Genomic DNA, 22,969 nt, shown 5'->3' with positions numbered 1-22,969 from the left:
ATCCCCGCAAAGTCCTAACACCCCCCCCCCCCCCCACACACACACCCAAGGCGGTACTGCCCTCCGGACCTCCCCCCTTTGACCTATCACCTTTTCCCTCGCCTTCATCCATCTAACGCTTTTTCAGCAACCTTTCCCCAAACTCCACCCCCCCTCATTTATCTCTCAGCCACAACCCAGATTCTCCTGCCCCTCGGATGCTGCCTGACCTGCTGTGCTTTTCCAGCAGTACACTCTCGACTCTGATCTCCAGCGTCTGCAGTCCTTGCTTTCTCTCAGTTTACTGAATGGCTGGTTTGTGATGCAGAGTGATGCATGAATTCGCCTTCATCCATCTAACGCTTTTTCAGCAACCTTTCCCCAAACTCCACCCCCCCTCATTTATCTCTCAGCCACAACCCAGATTCTCCTGCCCCTCGGATGCTGCCTGACCTGCTGTGCTTTTCCAGCAGTACACTCTCGACTCTGATCTCCAGCGTCTGCAGTCCTTGCTTTCTCTCAGTTTACTGAATGGCTGGTTTGTGATGCAGAGTGATGCATGAATTCAATTCCTGCTCTGGCTGTTGCTACGATGAAGGAGACTCTTTCTCAACCTCAACCTCTCCCCTTGCCTGAAGCATGGTAACCCTCAACTTAAACCATCAACAGTCATCTCTCACTCATCTCTCATAGGAACATCCCTATGGGGCAGTAGGGTTATGGCAACTTTACTTAAACCACCAAAAGTCATCTCTCACTGGATTGAGGGAACATCCCTATGGGGCAGTAGGATTATGGCAACTTTACTTGCACATTTTGTAACTCACCCTGTTAACTAAAGGCATCGCACTTTCTTTCAAAGTTAATTTAAACATTTTAAAGTATGTACAAATAAACTTCATGTGTGCAGAATTTGCTCACAGAATGCTTAGATTAAATAGGAACACCAGTGTTGAGGGAGAAATTAAATAATTCTTTTCAAAAATGCATGTCTGAATTACAAATAATGAATCATTACTGATCATAAGATTTGACAGTGTGTGTTAATCCAGTTAATCCATGTCATCCAGTTTGATTTTGTGCAATGTTGTCATTTAGCGCTTTCTAATACTGTTTAATGTCGGAAGCCGTAATACCTCACTTAGGGCTTCTCTGACATTGCCCCAGGTTGTTTTCACTAAAGCCAATATTTCCAATTGATAATGATGTATTCCTGCAGGCCTGTGGCCAGAGGAGTGGTATGAGGGAGTGTGTGAAATAGCCACCAAGTCCCCACTGCTCACCTTTCCTGGAGGAGAGCCATTACGTTCAGAACTGCAGTATAACTCTGCCCTGAAGAATGACACCGTTTCTCCGGTAAGAACACCCACATTTTTCTAGTGATCGAAACAAAATATTTGCTAGTCTCGGACATTGTGATTCAGCATCAGTATGTACTCGTGTACTTGATGGCAGCACAGGGTAAAGATTCTCTCTCTGAAAGTTTCATTCTTGGCTCAGCTGCTGGGTAAGTGATTCAGGAAACCCTGCTTGTTGTGCCACAAGGGAGGAGAGTGAAATTTAGCAGACAAGTGACCACAGCTTTTAGTTGCAGCATGTTGAGGTCAATGTGAAGGGCAGCAGCCAATCTGGATTGATATGTTACATGTGGTGGGAAAGAAGAGGCTTCAGTGTAATAAGCCTAGGTCCTAGTTTAATGAGAAACTCAAGTTGCTCTGCAACAAACATCTATGAAAATGCAGAAAAAGAACGGCAGAAACTCACAAAAAGAAATAAAAGTTCCTGTGTGTGCCTTTTTCATGATCTCAGGGCATTCCAACATACCTTACAGACAACAAAGTACTTTTTGAGCTGTGGACCCCAGACACTGTTACATTGTAGGAAATGAGCAGCCAATTCCAAATAGCAAGATCTACCTGACAAAGTAGACATTCTGTCCGTTTAAAACTTAATCTGATCCTCAACTTGCTTCAGTACTACACCAGGGTGCGCTGTCAGGTTTTTGTGCTTAGGGCTATGCATTAGGGCTTGAATTTTCACTTTCTGACTGGGATGAGAGAGTGCTATCCACTGACCCATAGATGACACACAAAGGATGCTCTGGCGTCTTTGAATTTTGGAATGTGTCAGAATGACTCTGATATATTTTGTAGAAACTCTTAAGCAGTCCTCTGCCTTAGTAACTGGTGAGCAATAGGTAATTTTCTTCAAATAAGGAATGAGAAAAAGTAAATTTTCAAAAGAAATTGGATATAGACTTCATAAGGAGGGTGGTATTTAAAAGCAGGGGTGTCGAGCAAGCTGGATAATTCTTTCAAAGAGCCAGCAGGGACATGATAGGCTGAATTGCTTCCTTGCATGCTTTGACTCTAATTATGCAGTAGCCAGTAATCCTCTTTCAGAAAACAAGAGTCAAGTGACAGCTCCCTCAGAACATACCTTACATGATAACTAGCAATAATGAAAACATTCAGGAGATATTTTGAAATGCTGCTGCTGCGAGTCTTAAAAATGTCAAGAAATTCTTTTATATCTTGTCTTTAATTTCCCTCCATCCCAATGTCATCTGCTTTTGGAGCAAGCTGTACAAGTTATGTTGCTTGTCTCGAAAATATTTTCTTAAATGGCACTATACACTTTATATTCAATTCAATAAATGCTCGATTGTCACTTGGTGAAAATATTCAAATTGAGATGCAAATTAAAAAAAAACCGTTTCACAAACATGGTTGAATGTTACAAAAGTCCAGCATTTTCTGTTTTAAAGTCAGTGGTGGTGCATGTCCCCATCACCTTGCACTTCTACTTTTTTCCTCTAAAATCAGAGATTCCTCAAACCAATCTATCTGTACCACTGAGTTGTCACTCTTAATTGCCAGCCACATGTCACTAGCATGCCTCACAAGAAATCACTTCAGAAATGGTCATTTCAGGTAGAACAAGGGACTGTCCTTTTGTGAGGGGCATGTATGTTGTTGTACCCAAACTTTGTTGGGTTTGGTAGAAATTGGGAGTGACAAGAGCATTTGAACTTTAGGCATTTCTAACGTGTGATCATTATCTTTGCTTTGAAGGGATTCATCTACTTTGAAGGGACTGAGGGGAGATTATGGTCAAACCAAGTAGACGTGCTATGGAAGTAGTGTAGAAAATAGCTAAATACACAGGCACCATAATTGATCAAGCTCCTTAAAATTTGATCTTGAGACTCTCAAAAGTAAGGAATATAAGTGTTAGATTAGAACACAATGGAGCATGTGTGTACTCTACTGTCCTTTTTCACTGCAATTCTTCTAGTATCTTTTCAAATTACCTATTAAATTAGTATTGAGAAATTAGCATGACATTTATTTATCATTCTTAGGCTGAACTGAATGAACTAAGAAGCACCATCATAAATCTCCTGGATCCACCCCCCGAAGTCTCTGCCCTCATTAACAAGTTGGATTTTGCCATGTCAACCTATCTGCTCTCTGTCTACCGATTGGAGTATATGAGGTGTGAGAAACTTTATCGTGTAAAATGCATGAGCGCTTTTCTGCAGTTAGACTGCACGGAATAACTGCTAATTAACAACGTGTTCTTTACAGGGTATCCCGCTCTACAGACCAGGACCGATTTCAAGTCATGTTTCGATATTTAGAGGACAAAGCTATTCAGAAGGACAAGGCAGGTAAGCATATCAACACAAATCTGCAGAGACAAAGCGTTTCAAGTGGTTGACACTTCATCACAGATGCTGTGAGATCTTGAGTGTTTTTCTGGCTTTCTTTATTCTTATTTCAGAATTCTAGCTTCAAAATGTTTTGCATATTATTTTATTTTATTTATTTTACTTTTGTAGGGGATGATTGAAAGTTCAGTTTTGATGTAGGTTTGTGCTCAGTTAGTATTGTCAATAACTTCCTTTTGCATTTAGCAATAAAAAGTTGGCTCCCACTGCCCCATGTCTATGAGCATAATACTGGGATCTGAGAGTGCAACAATGAGCCTGTCTTGTAATCTGCTTCAGATCGCCTTGTTCTTCATACTCTGTGAGTCTCTCTTTAAGTGAATTGAGCTAACACCTGAGATGGAATTTGGTTTGATTTATTCCTGCTGCTTGAAGTAGCTTTATTCAACAGTAGCCAAAACTAGTCTGTGTGACTTTGTCACAAAGCTAGTCCCTTTTTTTTTCTAAAAGCTGTTCCTTGGCTCAAGGAGACTCTGTCCTTGATTTTCTTTTCAGAGGGATAATAAACCGGGTCGCACTCCAATCAGTCTGGTTTGGTACAGAGAGGAAAAGGATTTTGAGAGGCCTTTTGTTTATATGTAAACAGATGAGAATTCAGGCCAAAGTGATCATGTTTTAGAAGTGATCTGTATAATGAAAGGGGAGTGGTCATCTCTCCAGCTGAGCTGAGCAGTTTTTGGTTCAGTCATGACATGGTGAGAAGGTCAACAGTGAGCTGTGTGGAAACTCTCCTAACTTCAACCTGTAAGCATGTGTGCCATTTATACTGGTTTTTAAAGGAAATTTGTTTATTGGGATGGTTGTGTATATTCAGAACAGCATAATTAAGTCTAGTTGGATAGGTTGAGTTTTGTCGGGTTTCTTTATTCTGTTCTTTGTGTAATTTTGTGAATAAGTTTTTGTCTATTTTAAGATCTAGTAGTCAACCTTGCTAATGTAATCCGGATTATTTTCGCTGTACACTTACCGAAATAAATTGCAAACTTATGGTCTGAGCTGCCTGCTTCAGAATGTTTTGAGTGGTCTGGCCTAGTCCATACCAACTTCTATGAGAGGTAAACATATCAACTGAGATCCACACTTTGCGTACTGTTGAAAAAAAAAATAGTTGTACAGACGCTCATATTTGTGTGCCCTTCATATAAAAGCATGCATTCTCTTCATCAATTTCTCCCCTGTAAACTCCCCTGCTGCCTCCTTTTTTAATGCTGTTCTTGATTTTGAAAATCCTCTTTCCCTGGCCCTTAGAGTCCAAACACTTGTGAATTGGTTCTTCTACTGGAGGATTGAAGTCATGGAATTGCCTCTGATAAAAAAAAAGCATTTGTCAGTTTCCATGTAATTTACAATTTGTCACCTTGCAGAATCAGCATCTGATTGTCCTAACACCTTTTCAGCTATTCACCTGTTGAATAAAGCAGGAGGAATAAATCAGACCAAATTCTATCTCAGGTGTTAGCTCAATTCACTTAGAGTCAGGTCAGCTTTTCCTTGGGCTGGTCTTTCTTCACTGCCAACTAGTCTGTCTAATCAAGCTCTGCTAAAGACCTTTCCTCCGATATAATGCTCGTTACACTTGAAAAGTACTGTATTGGCCTTAAAGCACTTTGGGATACCCTGAGGTCATGAAAGGTGCTAAGTAAATTCAAAGACTTTTCCATCAAGTCACAGAAATGAACAGCAAAGAGACCAATTTGATCCTTCATGCCTGTGCTTGCTCTTGGAAGCAGTGATTCAATTTAGTCCCAGCATTTTCCTCAGCCTGAAAGTTAGGCCTCTTTTGAGTCTCTTGTAAAGAAATTTAATTTATTTTTGTGCCTTGTTTTCTGCAGGAATGATGCAATGTGTGGTTGCAGTAGCCGATAAAGTGTTTGATGTTTTTCTCTCCGTTATGGCCGACAAGGTACCAAATGCTTTAGTTTAACCAGTTGTCTTTACTTACCATTTTGAAGCATTTTACAAGAATCTGTGTTGGCAAATCTTTACAAAGAAGCCCCTTGATTCTACCCCCTTCAGCCCAAAACAAAAGAAAATGAGGAAGAACTGGAGAAACATGCCCAATTCCTGTTGGTGAATTTCAACCATATTCACAAGAGGATTCGAAGGGTTGCTGACAAGTTCTTGTCTGGCTTGGTAGATAAGTAAGACCTTTCAAAGAGATCATTTTGTTCATTTTAAATTTTGTAACTGGATGCACTACTGCTTTGAAAACAACTCATGCATTCTGAGTAACATCAGAGCTAGGGCTCACATATTTAAGGTGGCCACTAATAAATCCAAAAGGCAATTAGGAGAAGCCTCTGTACGTAGTGAGTGATTGGAATATGGAATTCACCACAACAAGGAGTAGCTCCAATCACTGAATTGCATTTATAAACCTATGGATTAAGACCAGGAGTGTTAGGCCCTTCACAAAGATTATGGCTGATCTGAGATTAATCTCATCTCCGCATTAGTGCCTTGTCCCAATAACCTTTCACCCCTTTGCTTATCAAGTTTCCATATACATTTGCCTTAAAATTATTCAAAGACTGCTTCCACTGCCTTTTCCAATCAATTGGAGTATTGTGAATTTTGAAGAATTGAAACCAAGTCAGAAGACACACGCCACCAGGTTCCAGTCCAACAGGTTTATTTAAAAACATGAGCTTTCAGAGCGCTACTCCTTTGTCAGGCACCTCCACATCATAATTGAAACCAGTACGTCAAATATCTCACTGGCCACCTCTTTTAAGACCATAAGGTGAAAACTATCAGGACTCTGTGGGAAGCTTATTGACATGCGCATCAAACAGTTTGCTAGTTGGGAATTCCCAGGTGATTCTAATTTTCTGGAGTTCCTTCTCCCATTTCATGATTGACACTTAATTCTGGTTTGTAACTTGTATCCTCAATTCTGAAGACCAACGCAACATACTTATTCAATTAATTTACCATCTCATTTTCCATTGTTTATTTTCCAGTCTTGTTTTGTTTAGGACAATTGCTCACTTCAAGTGTTTTTGTTTTTAAAGGGTAAGTAGATAAGTACATGAGGGAGAAAGACAAAGAAGATTAAGCTGATAGGATGAGATTGAAGAGGGATGGATGGAAGCTTGCATGTTATTATTCACTGTGCTGGGCTGAATGACCTGTGTCTGTGATGTACATTTTGTGTAATTCCATGAACTATTCAGTATCAAACAATACGCTGTTTTAAAGTAAGCATTGTTTTGTAACTCCCAAATGTATTCACAACTACAGTCGATCTTCCTTGGTGAAGTGAAGAACATAGGTTGAGAAGCAAAACTGACCCTGGTACCTGCAATAATGTGACAGATTTTGAAGTCAGGAGCATTGGAATTGAATAGCGGGTATTCAGTCCTTAAGTAAGACTCCAAATGTGCCAAGCCTGCTGATCAGCATCCTGCTGTTTTATCTGACTTTGACCCATATCATCTGTGGTATCTGAGCCAGAAACAGAATTTTTAATGGAAGGGGATATATTTGAAGAGAGGAAAATTTACTGTCTACATGTATGCTCATGTTGGTTGCCGTAACTACAGCTTGAAAAGGCATTGCATAAATTCTGTTGTTACCTTTCTCCTTTTAAAGTTATCTTTCTATTTTGTTGTTTTTGATTTCAGATTCCCACATCTGTTATGGAGTGGTACTGTGCTAAAAACAATGCTGGATATTCTTCAGACACTTTCTCTTTCCCTCAGTGCGGTAAGGACTTTAGTCAACAAAGCTCACCACACAGAAGAATGTTCTTACAATAAGAGATAATGAGATTAGATAAATGTTTGCTTTGCAGGACATCCACAAGGATCAGCCTTATTATGATATACTCGATACCCCTTACAGAATCACTGTTCCTGATACCTATGAAGCCAGAGAGGTACTGTTATCTTTCATTTTCAATGTATAAATGTTTGTCTGATGCTGAAATAAAAATGATTTGGTTTCTTCCGCTGGGCAGCCTGTAAACTGATCTAATAATTTTTTGATTAGTTCAACTATATAAACTTTTCTTTCCATTTCCCATCTCCTCTTGTTCTTCCCGCTCCCAAAGAAGAACATTTGGGCTCCTGTGTACTGTACTACAGAAGGACAGTAATGTATTGAAAGCAGTCAGAGAAGGTTTGTTAGACTAACACCAGGAATGACCAGATTGCCATATGAGGAAAGGTTTGACAGGCTAGGTCTGTATCCTCTGGAGTTTAGAAAAGTCAGAGGTGACTTAATTGAAACATATCAGATCCTGAGGTGACTGGACCAGGTGAATGTGGAAAAGATGTTTCCTCTTGTGGGACAATCTAGAACTGGGGCCATAGTTTAAAACAGAGATGATGATTTTGATTTTTTTCTTTGCGAATCTTTGGAATTCCCTTTCCCAGACGGCAGTAGGTATGGAATCTTTAAACCTGATGACCATGGGGATGAAAGGTTATTGGGGACATTCAGCAAAGTGGAGTTGAGGTGAAATCCGATCGATCACGATTTTATTGAATGATAGAGCAAGCTTGGAGGACTCAGTGGCCGACTCTTGTTCCTTGTTTGCATGTTCGTATTACTTTAGTCTCGAGCTTCCCCGAAGCCTTGGGAGGATTGTGGACTCAGCAACAACTAACATTTACATAGCTGCTTCAATGTCATAGGGTAGCACAGTGGCTCAGTGGTTAGCACTGCTGCCTCACAGCACCAGGGTCCCAGGTTCGATTCCAGCCTCGGGCATATTCTCACCGTGTCTATGTGGGTATCCTCCGGGTGCTCCAGTTTCCTCCCACAGTCCAAAGATGTGCAGGTCAGGTGAATTAGCCATGTTAAATTGCCCATTGTGTTAGGTGCATTAGTCAGAGGGAAATGGGTCTGGGTGGGTTACTTTTCGGAGGGTCGGTGTGGACTTGTTGGACCGAAGGGCCTGTTTCCACACTGTAGGGAATCTAATCATAAAATGTTCCAAGGCAAAGCGATCCCCTGACCAGCAGATCATCTGCTGCCACGTTCAGCCTTGTGTTGGTGGCAAGTTAAACAGCTAACAGACTATGGAAGCTCCACAAAGCCTGGAACATGATCGGAAGAAGCTGCTGAAGGCATTGGATACTGCCAAAACTGTGGGCCCTGACAACATTGCAGCAATAATACTGAAGGTTTGTGCTCCAGAACTTGCCACGCTCCTTGCCAAGCTCTTTCAACAAAGTTACGACACTGGTATCCATCTGCTAAAGTAAAAACGTTTTCCGTATGTGAAAAGCAGGACAAATCCAACAGTAGTTACCATCCTGTCAATTTGCTCCTGATCAACAGCAAAGTGATGGAAAGGGTCAAGTTGCTAACGAATAATCTGCTCACTGATGTTTAATTTGGAATCTGGCACAGACTTTTGGCTTCTGACCTCACTAGAGCTTTTGTTCAAACATGTTCAAAAAGAGGACGCTGAATTCCAAAAGTAAAGTGAGGTGAGAGTGACTGCCTGTGACAGCAAGGCGGCATTTATCTGAATGTGACATCAAGGAACCCAGAAAAAAAAACTGTTGTCAATGGGAATCCGGGGGAAAACTCTCCACTGGCTGGGGTCATGCCTGGTACAAAGCAAGAGGTCAGTCATCTCAGAGCCAGGCCAGCACCGTAGAAATTCCTCAGGGTAGTGTCCTGGGCCTCAGCTTCAGCTGCTTCATCAATGAACTTCCCTTTGTCACTAGATTGGAAGTGGGGATGCTCACTGAGGATTGAATAATGTTCAGCATGATTTGTGATTCCTCAGATACAAAGCCAGATACTGAAATACCAGGCCATCATCGAGGTGTGGCGTGACAAGTGCCAGGCACTGGTCATCTCTAGCAAAACACAATTTAGCCATCACCCCTTGATGTTCAGTGGCATTATCATTATTAAATCTTCTGTCAACATACTCAGCTTTACCATTAACCAGGAACTGAACTGAACTAGCCATATAAATATTGTGGCTACAAGAGCATGTTAGAGACTAGGCATCCTGTAGTGAGCAGGTCAGAGGCTAGGAATCCTGCAGTGAGTAACTCACATCCTGACTCCCCAATTTATCGACCATCTACAAGGCATGTAATCCTGTCCACTTGCTTAGATGGGTGCAGCTCTCCAGCAATATTCAACAAGTTTGACTCTATCCAGGACAAAGCAGCTTGATTGAAACCTCATCTATGACCTTTACCATTCAGACCTTTCACCAATGACACACACAGTGGCAGCTGTGTACACCATCCACAAGGAGCACTGACAGTACCTCCAAAAGCATTAACCTTTTCCTTCCCGAAGGTCTAGAGCAGCAGATTATTAGGAGCAAGTTTCCCTCCAAGCCGTACACCATCCTGACTTGGCAGTATGCCACCATTCCTTCAATGTCACTGGGTCAATATCCTGGAACCCTCCCTTCTCACTATCACCATGGGAGTCCCCATATCCCAAGTAATGGGGTTCAAGAATATATGAGCAAGGAGCAAGAGAAGGTCATTCACCCTATCAAAGCAGCTCCACCATGACTGATCTGTTTATAAACTCAAATCCGTATTCGTGCCAATTCATGACAGCCTTGCCTAAGCGAAGACTGTCTGCCTTTGCCTTAAACATATTCAAGGATCGAATTCTCCCACCTTCTCAGGAGTTGAATTCCAATGACTCATGCCCCTCTCAGAGTTAAAAAAAAAAATCACCTCATCTTTATTTTAAATAAGGGCTCTGATTTTTTTAAACAGTAGCCCCTAGTTCTAGATTATTCTATAAGGCAAAACTTCCTCTCCTGCCAAACCTGTCAAGACAGCTCACCACTACCTATAGTTTGCCAGTTAAGGATGACCAGTAAATGATGGTCTAGCTAACATCACCCACATCTCCTGAACAAATGAAACAAACAAGAAGCAACAAAATCTTTGGAAAGTTGCAAATTTTACTGAATGTCTTGGAGGAGAGAGAGGCAGAGGTTTAGCGAGGGAATTGCAGACCAAAGTCCAGAAAGCTGAAGGCAATGATGAGGTGAAGGAAATTGAGAAAACGCAGGAGCTCAGACCTGGCATTGTCTAATTTCTTGGGAACTCCTAGGATTAGAGGAGACTATGGAGACAAGGATGGGTGGAAGGATTTGATGAAAACTTGTTAGTTGAATCATTGCTGGACCAGGAATTCTTATTGATTGCCAAATGTCAAACCCCAAGTTTGCTTCAAACCACTGACCATGAAGCAAATGCTGCCCACCATCCCCTGGTAGTCTGGTTCTCAAAGTTTATTCAGTTTAATTCAATTAAACCTTCTGTTTCCTATTTGGTGTTCCGTTTTGCTGTTTGAGCCTAGATTATTTTTTTAAAGAGCTCACTTAGCAAATCCTATCTCCCAACACAATGCTATCTTGTGCAGACATTGTGATGTGCAGATATTATGCAGGTTAATTAGAGCAATGGTTTTGAACTTCATGTAAGATCCAGGTGGCTGGAAACTGTATATACATCATCAACCTACGGGAAAAGAAATATTCAAATTCTACTCCACCACTAGAGTGCCCCCCCCCCCTCACCCCACCCCGTCTCTTTCTCTGTGCTGTTGGCAACCTGCTTTGCCTTCCCAGAATTAATTACCTTGTAAAACAGAAGCTGTTGAAGTTTTTGTAAAAATAGTTTAACCGATCTCTGTATGTCTTATTTGGACAGTCATAATTCTGCCATGCCTCTGAGGTGATTTGTCAAGGGGATTTTTTCTCATTGTGAAGTGATTTAACGCCGTCACATCTGTAGCTGTGCATTCTCGCCACTTGGTGGAGAATTGATGAGACTGCAAAAATGCTTATCTACACTGACAATATTACTAGTTCATTCAGAGGAACATTTGCTTTGTTCTAATTTCTTAAGGTTTACCGCGATGCTATTTGCTGTTTTTCTGTTACAGCACACCACATTGCAATGAATCATCTTTGTTCCAGACCATTTCTCAACTGTACATTTCAAGCCATGACATAAGAAACAGGAGTAGGCAACACAACCATTTAAGCCTATTCTGCCCTACAGTGTGATCACAACTGATCTATGTCAATTCTAGTTTCCTGCCTTGTCTCCAAATCCTTGATTCCCTTGTACCCAAAATCTTTTGATCTCAGCCTTGGATTTGCTCAGAGCATGATTGCACTTCCCTGAAAGATTATGATTTTAATTCTAGGGAATCATATTTTTGTTTTCCGACTTATGTTTTACACTCACTAACCATTCCTGGTTAAACAGAGCGCAAGATAAGCCAGCTGTTAAATACAACAGTGATCTGATGTTATGCCTTTGCTGTTTGGGAGTACAGAGTGTCTAAATTTTCCAACTTTACTTCTGGCTGAATTGAAGTTGACAGTTTAATGTTTTTTTTTATTTCCCCCGCGGTGTTCTTGATTTTCCCTTTTGTTTTTAAATGAGTGATTTTTTTTAAAAGAAGTTACATTTAGATTCCATAGGAAATATTAATCACTTAATGATTAATTTGCACATGAAGCAAATGTATTTATGAGGAATAATGTACAAAGGAATTGGTTTTGTTTGTGCAAAGAAGTTGTTATTTATATGACTTTTGCAGAAGATGTTTTATAATAAATTAGTGCTCAAATAATATTTTTCAAAACACGTGCAGATACCATAGAATTAGTGTAGAAGGCGACCATTTGTCCCATTGTCCTTGTACAGCCTCTTCAAAACAAACCATTGAGCTCAGTCAGCCATCCTTGCTTTTTGAACATAACCCTGAGCATTCCTTATCCTTATATTTTTGTCTAGCTCCTTTTTAAAATTATTTATTGAATTGGCTTTCACCATATTTTCTGCACTAGAGTAGTTATAAATTACCCCGGTTAGACCATAATATCCAGGAGCAGCATCAGGCCACTCAGCCCACAGATTCTACTCCACAATCAATCATGGCTAATATGTTTCTCAACCCCATTCTCCTGCCTTCTCCCTGTAACCTTTGATTCCCTTACCAATCAAGACCCCATCTATCTCTGTCTTAAGTACACTCAATGACTTGGCCCACTCTGAGTTCTGTGGCAGTGAGTTCCACAGATTCCCCATCCTCTGGCAGAAGAAATTCCTCCTCATCCAGTAACTCTGAGATTGTGCCCTTGGGTCCTAGCCTCTCCACTGAGTGGAAACACTTTCTCCGCATCAACTCTATCTAGGTCTCTGAGCATTTTGTAAGTTTCAATCAAATTTCCCCTCACCCTTCTAAACACCACTGAGTATGGACCCAGGGTCTTCAGTCGCTCCTCATATGACACATTCCTTCATCCCTGGAATCATTCGTGTGAACCTCCTCTAGACCTCTTCCAAGGCCAGCGCAAAACCATTCCTTAGATGCAGGGTCCAAAGCTGCTCACGTTATTCCAAATACAATCTGACCAAAACCTTAGACAGCCTCAGCAGATAATCTCTGCTCTTGTATTCCAATCCTCTGGAAATGAATGCCAACATTGTATTTGCCTTCCTTACTGCCAGCTGAACCTGCACGTTAACCTTAAAAGTCCTCTTGAGGAGGAGTCCCAAGTGCCCTTATGCTTCAAATTTCCAAAGCCTTTCTCTGTTTAGAAAATAGTCTATGCCTCTGTTCTTCCTGCTAAAGTGCATAACCTCACACTTGTCCACTTGTATTCCATCTGCCGCTTCCTTGTCCATGCTGTTAGCCTGTCTGAGTTCTCCTTCAGCCTCCCCGCTTCCTCAACACTACCTGTCCCTCCACCTATCTTTGTGTTAAACCTAATCATCTGTCTCCTTATCCTCCTCAGAGCATTGTCCGAGATTTTGCTGCTCGTTGTGGTGGAATCCTTCAGGAGGCAATGAAATGGGCTCCAACTGTTACCAAGTCCCATCTCCAGGTAAACTGGCAGCTCATTTAGCAACAAAAGAAAATGAATGCACACGGAACCGGAGATATCAATTGAATGAAAATTGGGCTGGGTGTTTGGCAACAAGTCTAAATTTAGATAGCACCTTTACAATGTTCACTGATGTATGATGGTGCCAAGCCTAAGAAAGAATATCCAGACAAATGATCAAAACATTTGCTGAAAAGAGTAGCTTTTTAATCTTAGGGGCAGGATGTGTCTAGTGCAACCCTAAGGATTTTGAGGCCTCCCTCACCTGTTCACTATGTTTGTCAGAAACTTAGATGTTGAAACAGAGAGTCACCTTTACAACTTTGCTGACCACCCTTAAGTTAGGAGGCACAGTAGGCAGTGCAGAGAGAGAGGCTGTATGAGAACTTGCTTAGATTTAGTAATTGGATCGAACTGTGGACAGCGGAATTCAATGTGGGGACTAGGAAGGTCATCCATTACGGATCCCAGATTTGCAAAGTGGCATATTCTCTAAATGATGGGATTTAAGAGTCTATATGTACGTTACAGAAAGCTAATATTCAGTTACAAGAAGCAATCAGTTTGAGCAATATGGGCTGTGACCCCAAGTGAACTACAATATGAAGGGAGGGAAGTTACACGTCAGTTGTATAGACTTACCAGGAATATACATTCATTTCTGGACATTGCACTTCTGAATATATTGATCTGGGAGGGTGCAGTTCACATTTACCAGAATGATGCTTGTAGTTAAAGGGTTCATAAGGTAGCACAATTTTATCTCCTTTTTGAATATAGTGAATTAAAGAATGACCTAATTGAGGTGTTTAAAACAGCAGGGGATGACGAGGGGAATGTACTTTGGTTGGGGAGTCTAGAACCAAAAAAATTAACATTAGAGCTAGGCTGTTCTGGAATAAAATTGGGACTCACTTCTTCATACAATGGACAGTGAAGGTGTGAAACTGCTCTTAAACATTGTTGGCACTGTGTCATTTGAGGTTTCAAATTGAGAGTAACAGAGTTTCTCCGTCCTCCGTGGTATTGAGGAATACTGGTCCAGTGCAAGTAAATAGAAATGAGAAATAATTTAGCTTTGATCTAATTGAATAGCAGAGCAGGATCGAGGAACTGCATGTTCATATTCCTGTTCAAGTGTCCCATCTAATAGGCATAGGTTGCCATCTTGTGGACTAAAGAGGGATTGTGGCAGATCTTTCATTTCAACTGCCCTCCTATTGCAGAATATTTGGAAACTCAAAATCTGTAGTGTCCATGTGGCGAATATTTCTGAAATTATACTACATAGCTAAAGTTAATCCTCACTTTTTGTTATTTGTTGTGTGAGGAGTGGTCTGTATTTTTTTTTTGTTTTTCAGGAATATCTGAATAAGCATCAGAATTGGGTGTCAGGTCTGTCTCAGCACACTGGCCTTGCTATGGCAACTGAAAGTATCTTGAACTTTGCGAGTTACAACAGACAGAACACGACTCTAGGGGTATGTACAGCAAGGACAGAATTGGTAATGAATGATGTAGAATTGCTCCTGATAGTACGGGGGAGGAATAATAGTGTAAAATTGAATGTGTCTCCAGCTCTAAGCCCTCCATGATTTGCTGTTTATTTCTCCATTTCCTGTTAATTAAATGTGGTGACCCACTGTGCTAACAAGCCAACTTCCCAATCATGGATTCCTTCAAAAACCTGCCCTTCTCTGAGACAAATCTCATCCAAGAAGGCATTGAAGGTCTTGCAGTTTTAAATTACAATTACAGATCATCCAACAAATCTCTGAATGCAGCTGACTTTGCACTGAGAACTAACAGTTGTTAGTTTTAAGAACCACCATGATATGGTGCAAAAAGAGGCCATTCCTTATGCCTGTGCTTGTGCTTTGAAAGATTAGCCCCATTCCCTCACGTTGTTTGCATCCCCCTCAAGCTTTTGAAAATTATTAGTAAATCTACTTTCACCACTCTTTTTAAACTGCATAAAAATATAGTCTCGTTTCACCTCCCAGTTCTTTCGCATTTTTCTTAAGTCCCTCTTTATTGATCTTGATGCCATCTGAAGCAAATTCTTCTTAGTTACTCTATATTATTTTGAACATCTCTAACAAATTTTTCCTTAAGCTTCCAAAGAGAATAGTCTCAGTTTGTCTCAACTCTTTATTTATTTAGAATTCATTATTCTAACAGTGAAGTTCTGGGTGTAACTTTATAGCAGCAATTTAAATCTCAATTTTCACTGAAACATCTGTGCCAAATTGAAGTTTGAATTTACATTGCTAAGATGTAACTATCATCGGCTTTGAATCATGTTTGCAATTTAATTTAACAAAGGTGAGCCTGCAAATTGGAATCCTCCTGCAACCACCCTGGGGAAATACTTTCAATAGATTCCATTCAAAGAGAAACAACTACCCCAGAAAAAGCAACAGTGCAGTCATTGCAACCTGTTTTTCAGTGCTTTTTGTCAACAGATTTCTGGAAATACTTTTGTTTTCCTAGTTTCTCAAACAAGAAAATGTGTGCAGCATCTGGCATGGGAAAAGATAGCCAGGAGCACCACAATAAAACAAAGAACACTGGATGCTCCAAATCTGAAATAAAAGCAGAAATTGCTGGAGAAACTCAGTCGGTCTGGCAGCATCTGCAGAAGGACAAACAGAGTTAACCTATCAAACCTAGTGACTCTCCTTTAGAATCTGAGGAAGGGTCACTGGACTCAAAACATTAACTCTGTTTCTCTCTCCACAAATGCTGCCAGACCTACTGAGCTCCTCCAGCAATTTCTGATTACATACCAAAGAAGAAAAATGGTTTTAATTAAGAAGCAAAATACTGCAGATGCTGGAAATCTGAAATATAAAGAAAAAAACTGAAGTTACACTCAGCAGCTCAGTATCATTTGTGGGGAGGAAAGCTGTTAACATGTCAGGGTGTATTGAGCTTCAATCAGATGGTTACAACTGGGCCATGCTAAAACATATATGGGCTACAAAAGCAGCACCTTCTGTTTATTTAGCTAGATGAATTGTAAGTTTAGTTGTAGGATATAATTTAACTCCAGTTTTGGAATATTGGATCAATTTTCGCCATTGCGTATAATTTAATATTTCATGCTTATCTTTAAATAAAAAAAGTGTTGGAATACATTTCGAGTTTTGCTTTATTAAGCCAGTTGTTTAAGATTATAGAGCCGCCAGCACTGCAGACATCAGGAAACAGCTTAAATATTCAGCTTTTCCATAACATGCTGTCTTAATAATGCAGTGCTTTCAAAGTAAAATACTCCCCTTCTTCAGACATCCACTGTGCCAATCTCGATGTTATAAAGCAAGCAGAAGGCCTTTCATTTCCTAAAGTTAATCATCAAACATTCACAGCTCGCATCAAGTTTATCCATTGACCCTGCAAATACTGAAATTCATCTCTTATGTGACAGCACAATACTGTGGGGGTTGGGAATCTGAAATAAAATCTGAAAATGGTGAAAATATTCAGCTGGTCAGGCAAAGTCTGTGCAGAGAGAAACATTAATACGTCAAGTTGAGGTTTTTAATCCGAACCTTTCAAAGTTCTGACGTCAAGTCATTGGTGCAAATGTTAGCTTTGATTCTGTCTCCACAGATGCTACCTGACCAAGAGATGCCCTCCCCTCAGACTGAACTAAGATATTATCTGGGTTAATTAGATTAAGGAGTTGAAAGCACTCTATTTCCCATTCCTGACTGCATTCTGTTGTACAATGTGATACAGATGGATGAAAATCAATATTGAGCTGGGCTGCAGTGTGAACCCCTACCCCACTGTGATCAAATGCTAAAATGTGGTGTTCGGAACTCAGAAGAATAATGTCACTTGGGTGAGTTACTGAATGGGTGTCTGTTGGAATTGTCACCCCAGTAACCATTAAAAACATGTTTTGAGAGTATATGTGAACAGTTAACTAAAGATGAATCACGTCAAAGCCCATGTCAGAGCATTTGGTCCCACCCCGGTTTTTTTCTTTTAACCATCACAGATTGAGCTGTTTCATTTGACATAAATCACTTTGAAGGCAGACTTGCTCACAACTGGGTATCATATCACTTTGCACAGTGGGGCCCTGTTGTTTAATTTCAATCTTTCAGTGAAATGTGTTTGTATGGTTTCTTCTACGTTTTATGTTCCCCATGAATTAGTCTTGTGATGTGGCTGTTCCTGTTTTTCATGTCACTGATTGTCCTGCATTGTGTGTAACCTCCACAGCCACCATCTTTCCTTGTTATCCAGGTTTGTTGTAGCAATAACCAGCACGTTTGACTCGTTTTGTGAGAGTTTTAGCTTCTCATTTCTTTCATTGATGCAAATTAACTGCCAGTAAAGTATGTGCTCAGAGATTTGACACAATTGTGATGGAAAAACAATTCTAAAGTTCAAATTCTGCATTATAATGCAGCTGCCTTCAAGCAGTTGTCCCGTCCAAAATGGAAAGTGCCTCATGCAAAACCAAAATTCTAATTGTAATTGTTTTGGAAATGGAATCATGACTTTATAAAGGCGATACGTTTACAATGTGGCATTTTTACTTAACAATAGAATGACTCAAATGGAAGCTAAAACATGAATTTTGGAAGTTGGAACATTAGTGAGTGCAGACTTGGTATATGAGAGTGCATTTCCAATTGCCTTGTATATCTTTACTGGTTAATTATGATTTTGGGGTTAAATGCAATGGTTATTCATGATCCATGTGGTTGATACTCTCAAATCACTAGGCAGATCATTTCTTGATCGGGTTTGATCATTTCTAATGATTTCTACTAATTCCTATCTGAGTTAGTTTTAGATTCTAGTGAAGCCTTTTATAACACATCCTTTTGGTGATTTACAAAGAATGTTGTTGCATTGCTAATCAAAAAAACATTGATCTTTATTCAAAAGTGAAGAATAATGAGTCTTAACTGACAAAAGCAGTTGCACATTTCAGATCAGTTAATGTAGCCCCTAAAATTCCCCATCCTGAACTTCACATATGTTGAAAGACTTACTTGTTGGGTATACACATAATGGACGACACGCCTCCTGGTGTCCAAATGATAGTCCTGTGTTTTTAACCATAGTATGTACCAAGATGGCTGTTCCCAGCTGCTAGTAAGGGCCCTGCTCTTGTCTTTGGCAATCCCCAAGTTAAGGAGAGCTGCACTTATTGCTGGGAAGTGTTTGCAAATTGCTCACGTAGCTACTGAGATGAGTACCATGATTGAGCACGGTCTTGAAACTTCCCACTGCTGTATATTGTGCCGTCATACCACGTTAGGCTGGTATTTAGGAGTGGCCTCTTGCATGAGGAAGAACGAAAAATAAATGTGTCTTAAAGAGAGTTAGAACCTTTATTAGATGGGGATAGAGGACCAGAGAAATAAATACATTACATTTTGCTTTAGTTCGCTTTCTAATATTCTAAACAAACACATGTGGAAAGGTTTACTTCGGGTATCATCTTAAACCATCAACACAGAATAAGTTCTGTAAAGAATGAATTGGCACACTCAATCATGTGGCAGAAAATTAGTCATGGATGTGTTATCCAATTTTCAACGGATTGTGGCGCACAGCAGTAGAATAACCAATGCAATGTATTACCATTTCATTATCCATGTCTTTTGTGAAATGATGTGTGTTATAAATTGCTTATTCTGTTTTCTCAAACTGCTTGGAAGTGTGACAGGTGGTGGGATAGAAAGTGGTTTGAAATATTTTATTTTGAAATATTTTGTTTTGTGTCAATGTTTTTGGATGTGCTGTTTTGTTGCCTTCAGATGACCAGCATTGATGAAATGTTAGACGACTGCCTGCCAGTGGGGCACGTATTATAAAACCAATCTGGCCCTGGATTCAGATTATCATCCAACTGCACTTTACATTATTCAATAATGTTACTCGTAAGGAAGTAAGCAAGATATTAGCACTGGGGGTGATTAAGCATCAATATTGTGTAGGCATTTTAAAAATATCACTTCTAAGGCATTTACAAAATATTTATGAAATTCCAATTGAGTTTACAAAACCAATATTATCAAAAGCTTATAAAATAACAACAAGGTAAGTGTTTATCAAGTTTCACTATAAGAATTTAACGATATGTATTACATAAAATACCAGTACAGTAGATTCATAAAATATTAATACAGTAAACAATATACCATTAATATTGTAATTTGTAAGTTATTGATGCATCAAGCTTATTATAGGAGATCTTGTGGAATAGTAGTAAAGGCCTCATCTCTGATCCAGCAGGCCTGCATTTAAGTCTCATCTGCTTCTGAGGTGTGGATAGGTTGATTAGAGAATTATTGTAATCATTCATAGGAGAGATTTATCAGGTATCAGTGGAAAAAAACACCTCGTATTTATGTCGTGTCTTTTGTCTCCAAGCCACAAAGGATGTAAGGATATCGGAATAAGAGTAGGCCATTCAGCCCCTCAAGTCTGTTCCACCATTCAATGAGATCATGGCCGATCTGTGGCCTATCTCCATATACCAGCCTTTGGTTCATAATCCTGAATACCCTTAGTTTAACAAAAAATTATTTATCTCAGATTTAAAATGAACAACTGATCCTGCATCCATTGCTGCTTGTGGAAGAGAGTTTCAAACATCTACTACCCTTTGTGTGTAGAAATGCTTCCTAACATCTCTCCTGAATGGACTGGCCCTAATTTTCAGACTATGCCCCCTGGTTCTAAAATCCTCAAACAGTGAAAACAGTTTAGGAACCTTGTCTTTTCTTTAATATGCTGAAGACTTTGATCAGATCACCACTTAACCTACTAAATTCTAAAGAAAACAGGCCTAACTTGTATAATCTCTCCTTAACCCCTGAAATCCAGTTATCGTTCTTATACACCTACGTTTTACCTCCAAGGCCAATATACTGTTCCTAACATATGGTGCCCAGATCTGCCCATAGTACTCCAAGTGGGGTTTTGTACAATCACGGTATAATTTCTGCATCCTTATACTCCAGTCCTTTAGATTTAAAGGCTAGCATGACTGAGGCCACACTAGAAGTTCCTGTCATCCTGGGGCTGGACGGTGCATTTGACCTGGCGAACATTACTTCCAGCTGGTGCATGGTGTCACTGGGTGGATATTGAGGAAAAGAAATTCCTTGTAAATGCACCTCCAGGCTTGTGTATCATGAAAAGGCAAGTGGTTGGATACAAATATTTTCAACAATGAAGCGTGGAAACTTGAATGAGCAGGAGAATTAACAGAAAGCTGCAGCGTGAAGTGAATGAAGCAAAGCTTCACAGTGCCGAGAGCAGGGTAGGGTTACATTAGTTGGTTTTGGGTATTCTCGTACTTTGTAACATGGTATAATTTTATTACCAGTTGGTGATCTTGAAGCTTGTCTCACTATTCACTTTAACAACTAAAGTTCTGCGACTAAATGTTTTTAATCCTGTGAAAGTTCTGACATTGAACATTCTATTTGATAACTACATTTGTTACTATTTTAACTGAGTTGACCTGTTAATAGTCCACTTATGTTTATAGATCACAATGTGCCAACTATTGGTAATTTGCACTTTGATTCTACTTACTGTGGATTGTATTAAACTGTTTGATAAACAAGAATCGCTGCTAGCTTTTAAAGCAAATCGTAAGAATATCCCATCATCATCAGCAGTCGGATTTGATCCTTGGGTCTCCTGGGAATGCCATGTTGTGCCACTCACTCACCAAGTGAACTGGCAGCTGTTGGGTATCTGACCCAGAGTTGTCAGGCCATATGGCCTGTTTCTGTGCTGTAAATCCTCAATGCCTTCTCAGCATTGTTCCAAAACATAATGGGATACAAATACGAGGAGGATGTGTGGCAATGATCACACAATATTCAAACTTAATGAGTGTTGATTGAGCTGTTGCCACCCAGCTGTGATCCCAGATTTGTCTGTTGCTTCTGTTTGATTGGACAATCCTTTCGGGTGGTATCTCATTCTCAGAAGTAATGTTGAACAGGAGTCTGAAATTTTAATGAAGGCAATTGGAATTTATATCATATTGATAGCGATGTGTTATCTACAGGCTAACATTTGGATGAAAAATCAGAATTATGTTCTTCTCCAGAATTGTCACAGGAGTTTCAAAATTTGAAAACATAGGTTGTTTTCTGTCTGTAAATGTTTTCAATTTTCATCTCCTGTTTGAAGCACCTTACAGCAAGACTGTTTTACATGTTTATGCATTACTCTGCAGGCAACCCAACTAACTGAAAGACCTGCTTGTGTGAAGAAGGACTACTCTAGCTTTATGTCCTCCCTCAATCTACGCAATCGCTCTGCAGGAGAGGTATATCATTCATTTAAAACTATTCCTTTATCATCTTCTTTCTTTCTTATTCTTAATTTTTGGAATTACAATCAAGGAAATCTACCTGTTTCCTGCACTCTGCAAATGTTGTACTTAAACCTCTGTGAGGATAGCCCAGAAACAAATAAAGGAATAAGTTGTGTTATTGATGATGTTTCACCATAGTTCAAGATGGCCTAAAGTGGGTTTTATCCCGTGAAATATTTTATGTGCCAGTCACTTGTTATGATTAGATTAGATTCTCTGCAGTGTGGAAACAGGATCTTCGGCCCAACCAGTCCACACCGACCCTCTAAACAGTAACCCACCCAGACCCATTTCCCTCTGACTAATGCACCTAAATGTGGACATACAGGATGACTAGATGGTGAGGACATAGATCACGTTATGTAAAAGCAATTAAAAGGTCAGGTTTTATCAGCTTAGGCAGTATGGTTTGCTGGGCTACATCTGCACATCCAGATAGTGTTGATGAGGAATTTTTAGAATTCTCTCAGTCGAAGTTGAGTGCTTTTGTTGCCCAGAGTTACAATGTTGGTATGATCCTGCATTATGCCTATGGGTAGGAAAAGATCACATGATAGACATCAGAAGATCATGTTTGGGTATTCCTTTCTGCATCGAAGGAATGAGCAAAATTAATCTGTTTTGACCGTGCTGATTGATATGGCCAAGGTCCTGGTAGAAATTTGCTTTGAATGATGCTAGTGGATTGTTCACCTTATCTAAGCAGCCAGATATGTTCTCAGTTTAGCATCCTGTTGGAAAGATTGCATCTTTGACAACATGGCACTACCATTGGCATTGCACTATTTTAGCTAGGTTATATGCCCTGGTCCCGTAGTGAGACTTGAATACTCCAGCATCTGGCTTGGCGGGCGTGCACTAGACTGGACCTATCTGACTGACATGTTCTCCTCAAGCATGTGGAAAGACAGGAGCAGGCATGCTATGCCCTGTCGTATACCAGCACCTTCCGAAAGAAAAGCAGGAATCCTTTAATTCAGAAAAAGAGACAATGGTAAGGTGAAACCAGGAAAAAATTGTAATTTACTCTAAA

The 22,969-nt window shown here is 40.0% G+C and overlaps 1 protein-coding gene across 2 annotated transcripts in view; it reads left to right on the top strand.

The window, feature by feature from the left end:
* Positions 1–22,969, top strand: part of LOC122562514 (phosphatidylinositol 4-kinase alpha-like) — a 176,126-nt gene that overhangs the window by 90,245 nt on the left and 62,912 nt on the right. The window contains exons 21-31 of one of the 2 annotated variants that reach the window (XM_043715376.1): positions 1,199–1,335; positions 3,344–3,477; positions 3,570–3,652; positions 5,545–5,615; positions 5,729–5,853; positions 7,339–7,420; positions 7,509–7,592; positions 13,473–13,562; positions 14,924–15,043; positions 17,799–17,822; positions 21,796–21,888. In XM_043715376.1, the coding sequence (XP_043571311.1) occupies positions 1,199–1,335; positions 3,344–3,477; positions 3,570–3,652; positions 5,545–5,615; positions 5,729–5,853; positions 7,339–7,420; positions 7,509–7,592; positions 13,473–13,562; positions 14,924–15,043; positions 17,799–17,822; positions 21,796–21,888 (1,043 nt within the window). The remainder of the gene's footprint in view (positions 1–1,198; positions 1,336–3,343; positions 3,478–3,569; positions 3,653–5,544; positions 5,616–5,728; positions 5,854–7,338; positions 7,421–7,508; positions 7,593–13,472; positions 13,563–14,923; positions 15,044–17,798; positions 17,823–21,795; positions 21,889–22,969) is intronic. The other variant, XM_043715377.1, reaches the window with a different exon arrangement.

This window comes from Chiloscyllium plagiosum, chromosome 25, assembly GCF_004010195.1.
Source record: "Chiloscyllium plagiosum isolate BGI_BamShark_2017 chromosome 25, ASM401019v2, whole genome shotgun sequence".
Lineage (NCBI taxonomy): Eukaryota > Metazoa > Chordata > Chondrichthyes > Orectolobiformes > Hemiscylliidae > Chiloscyllium > Chiloscyllium plagiosum.
The sequence above is the reverse complement of the archived record's forward strand: the minus strand, read 5'-3'. Positions and strand labels throughout refer to the sequence as shown.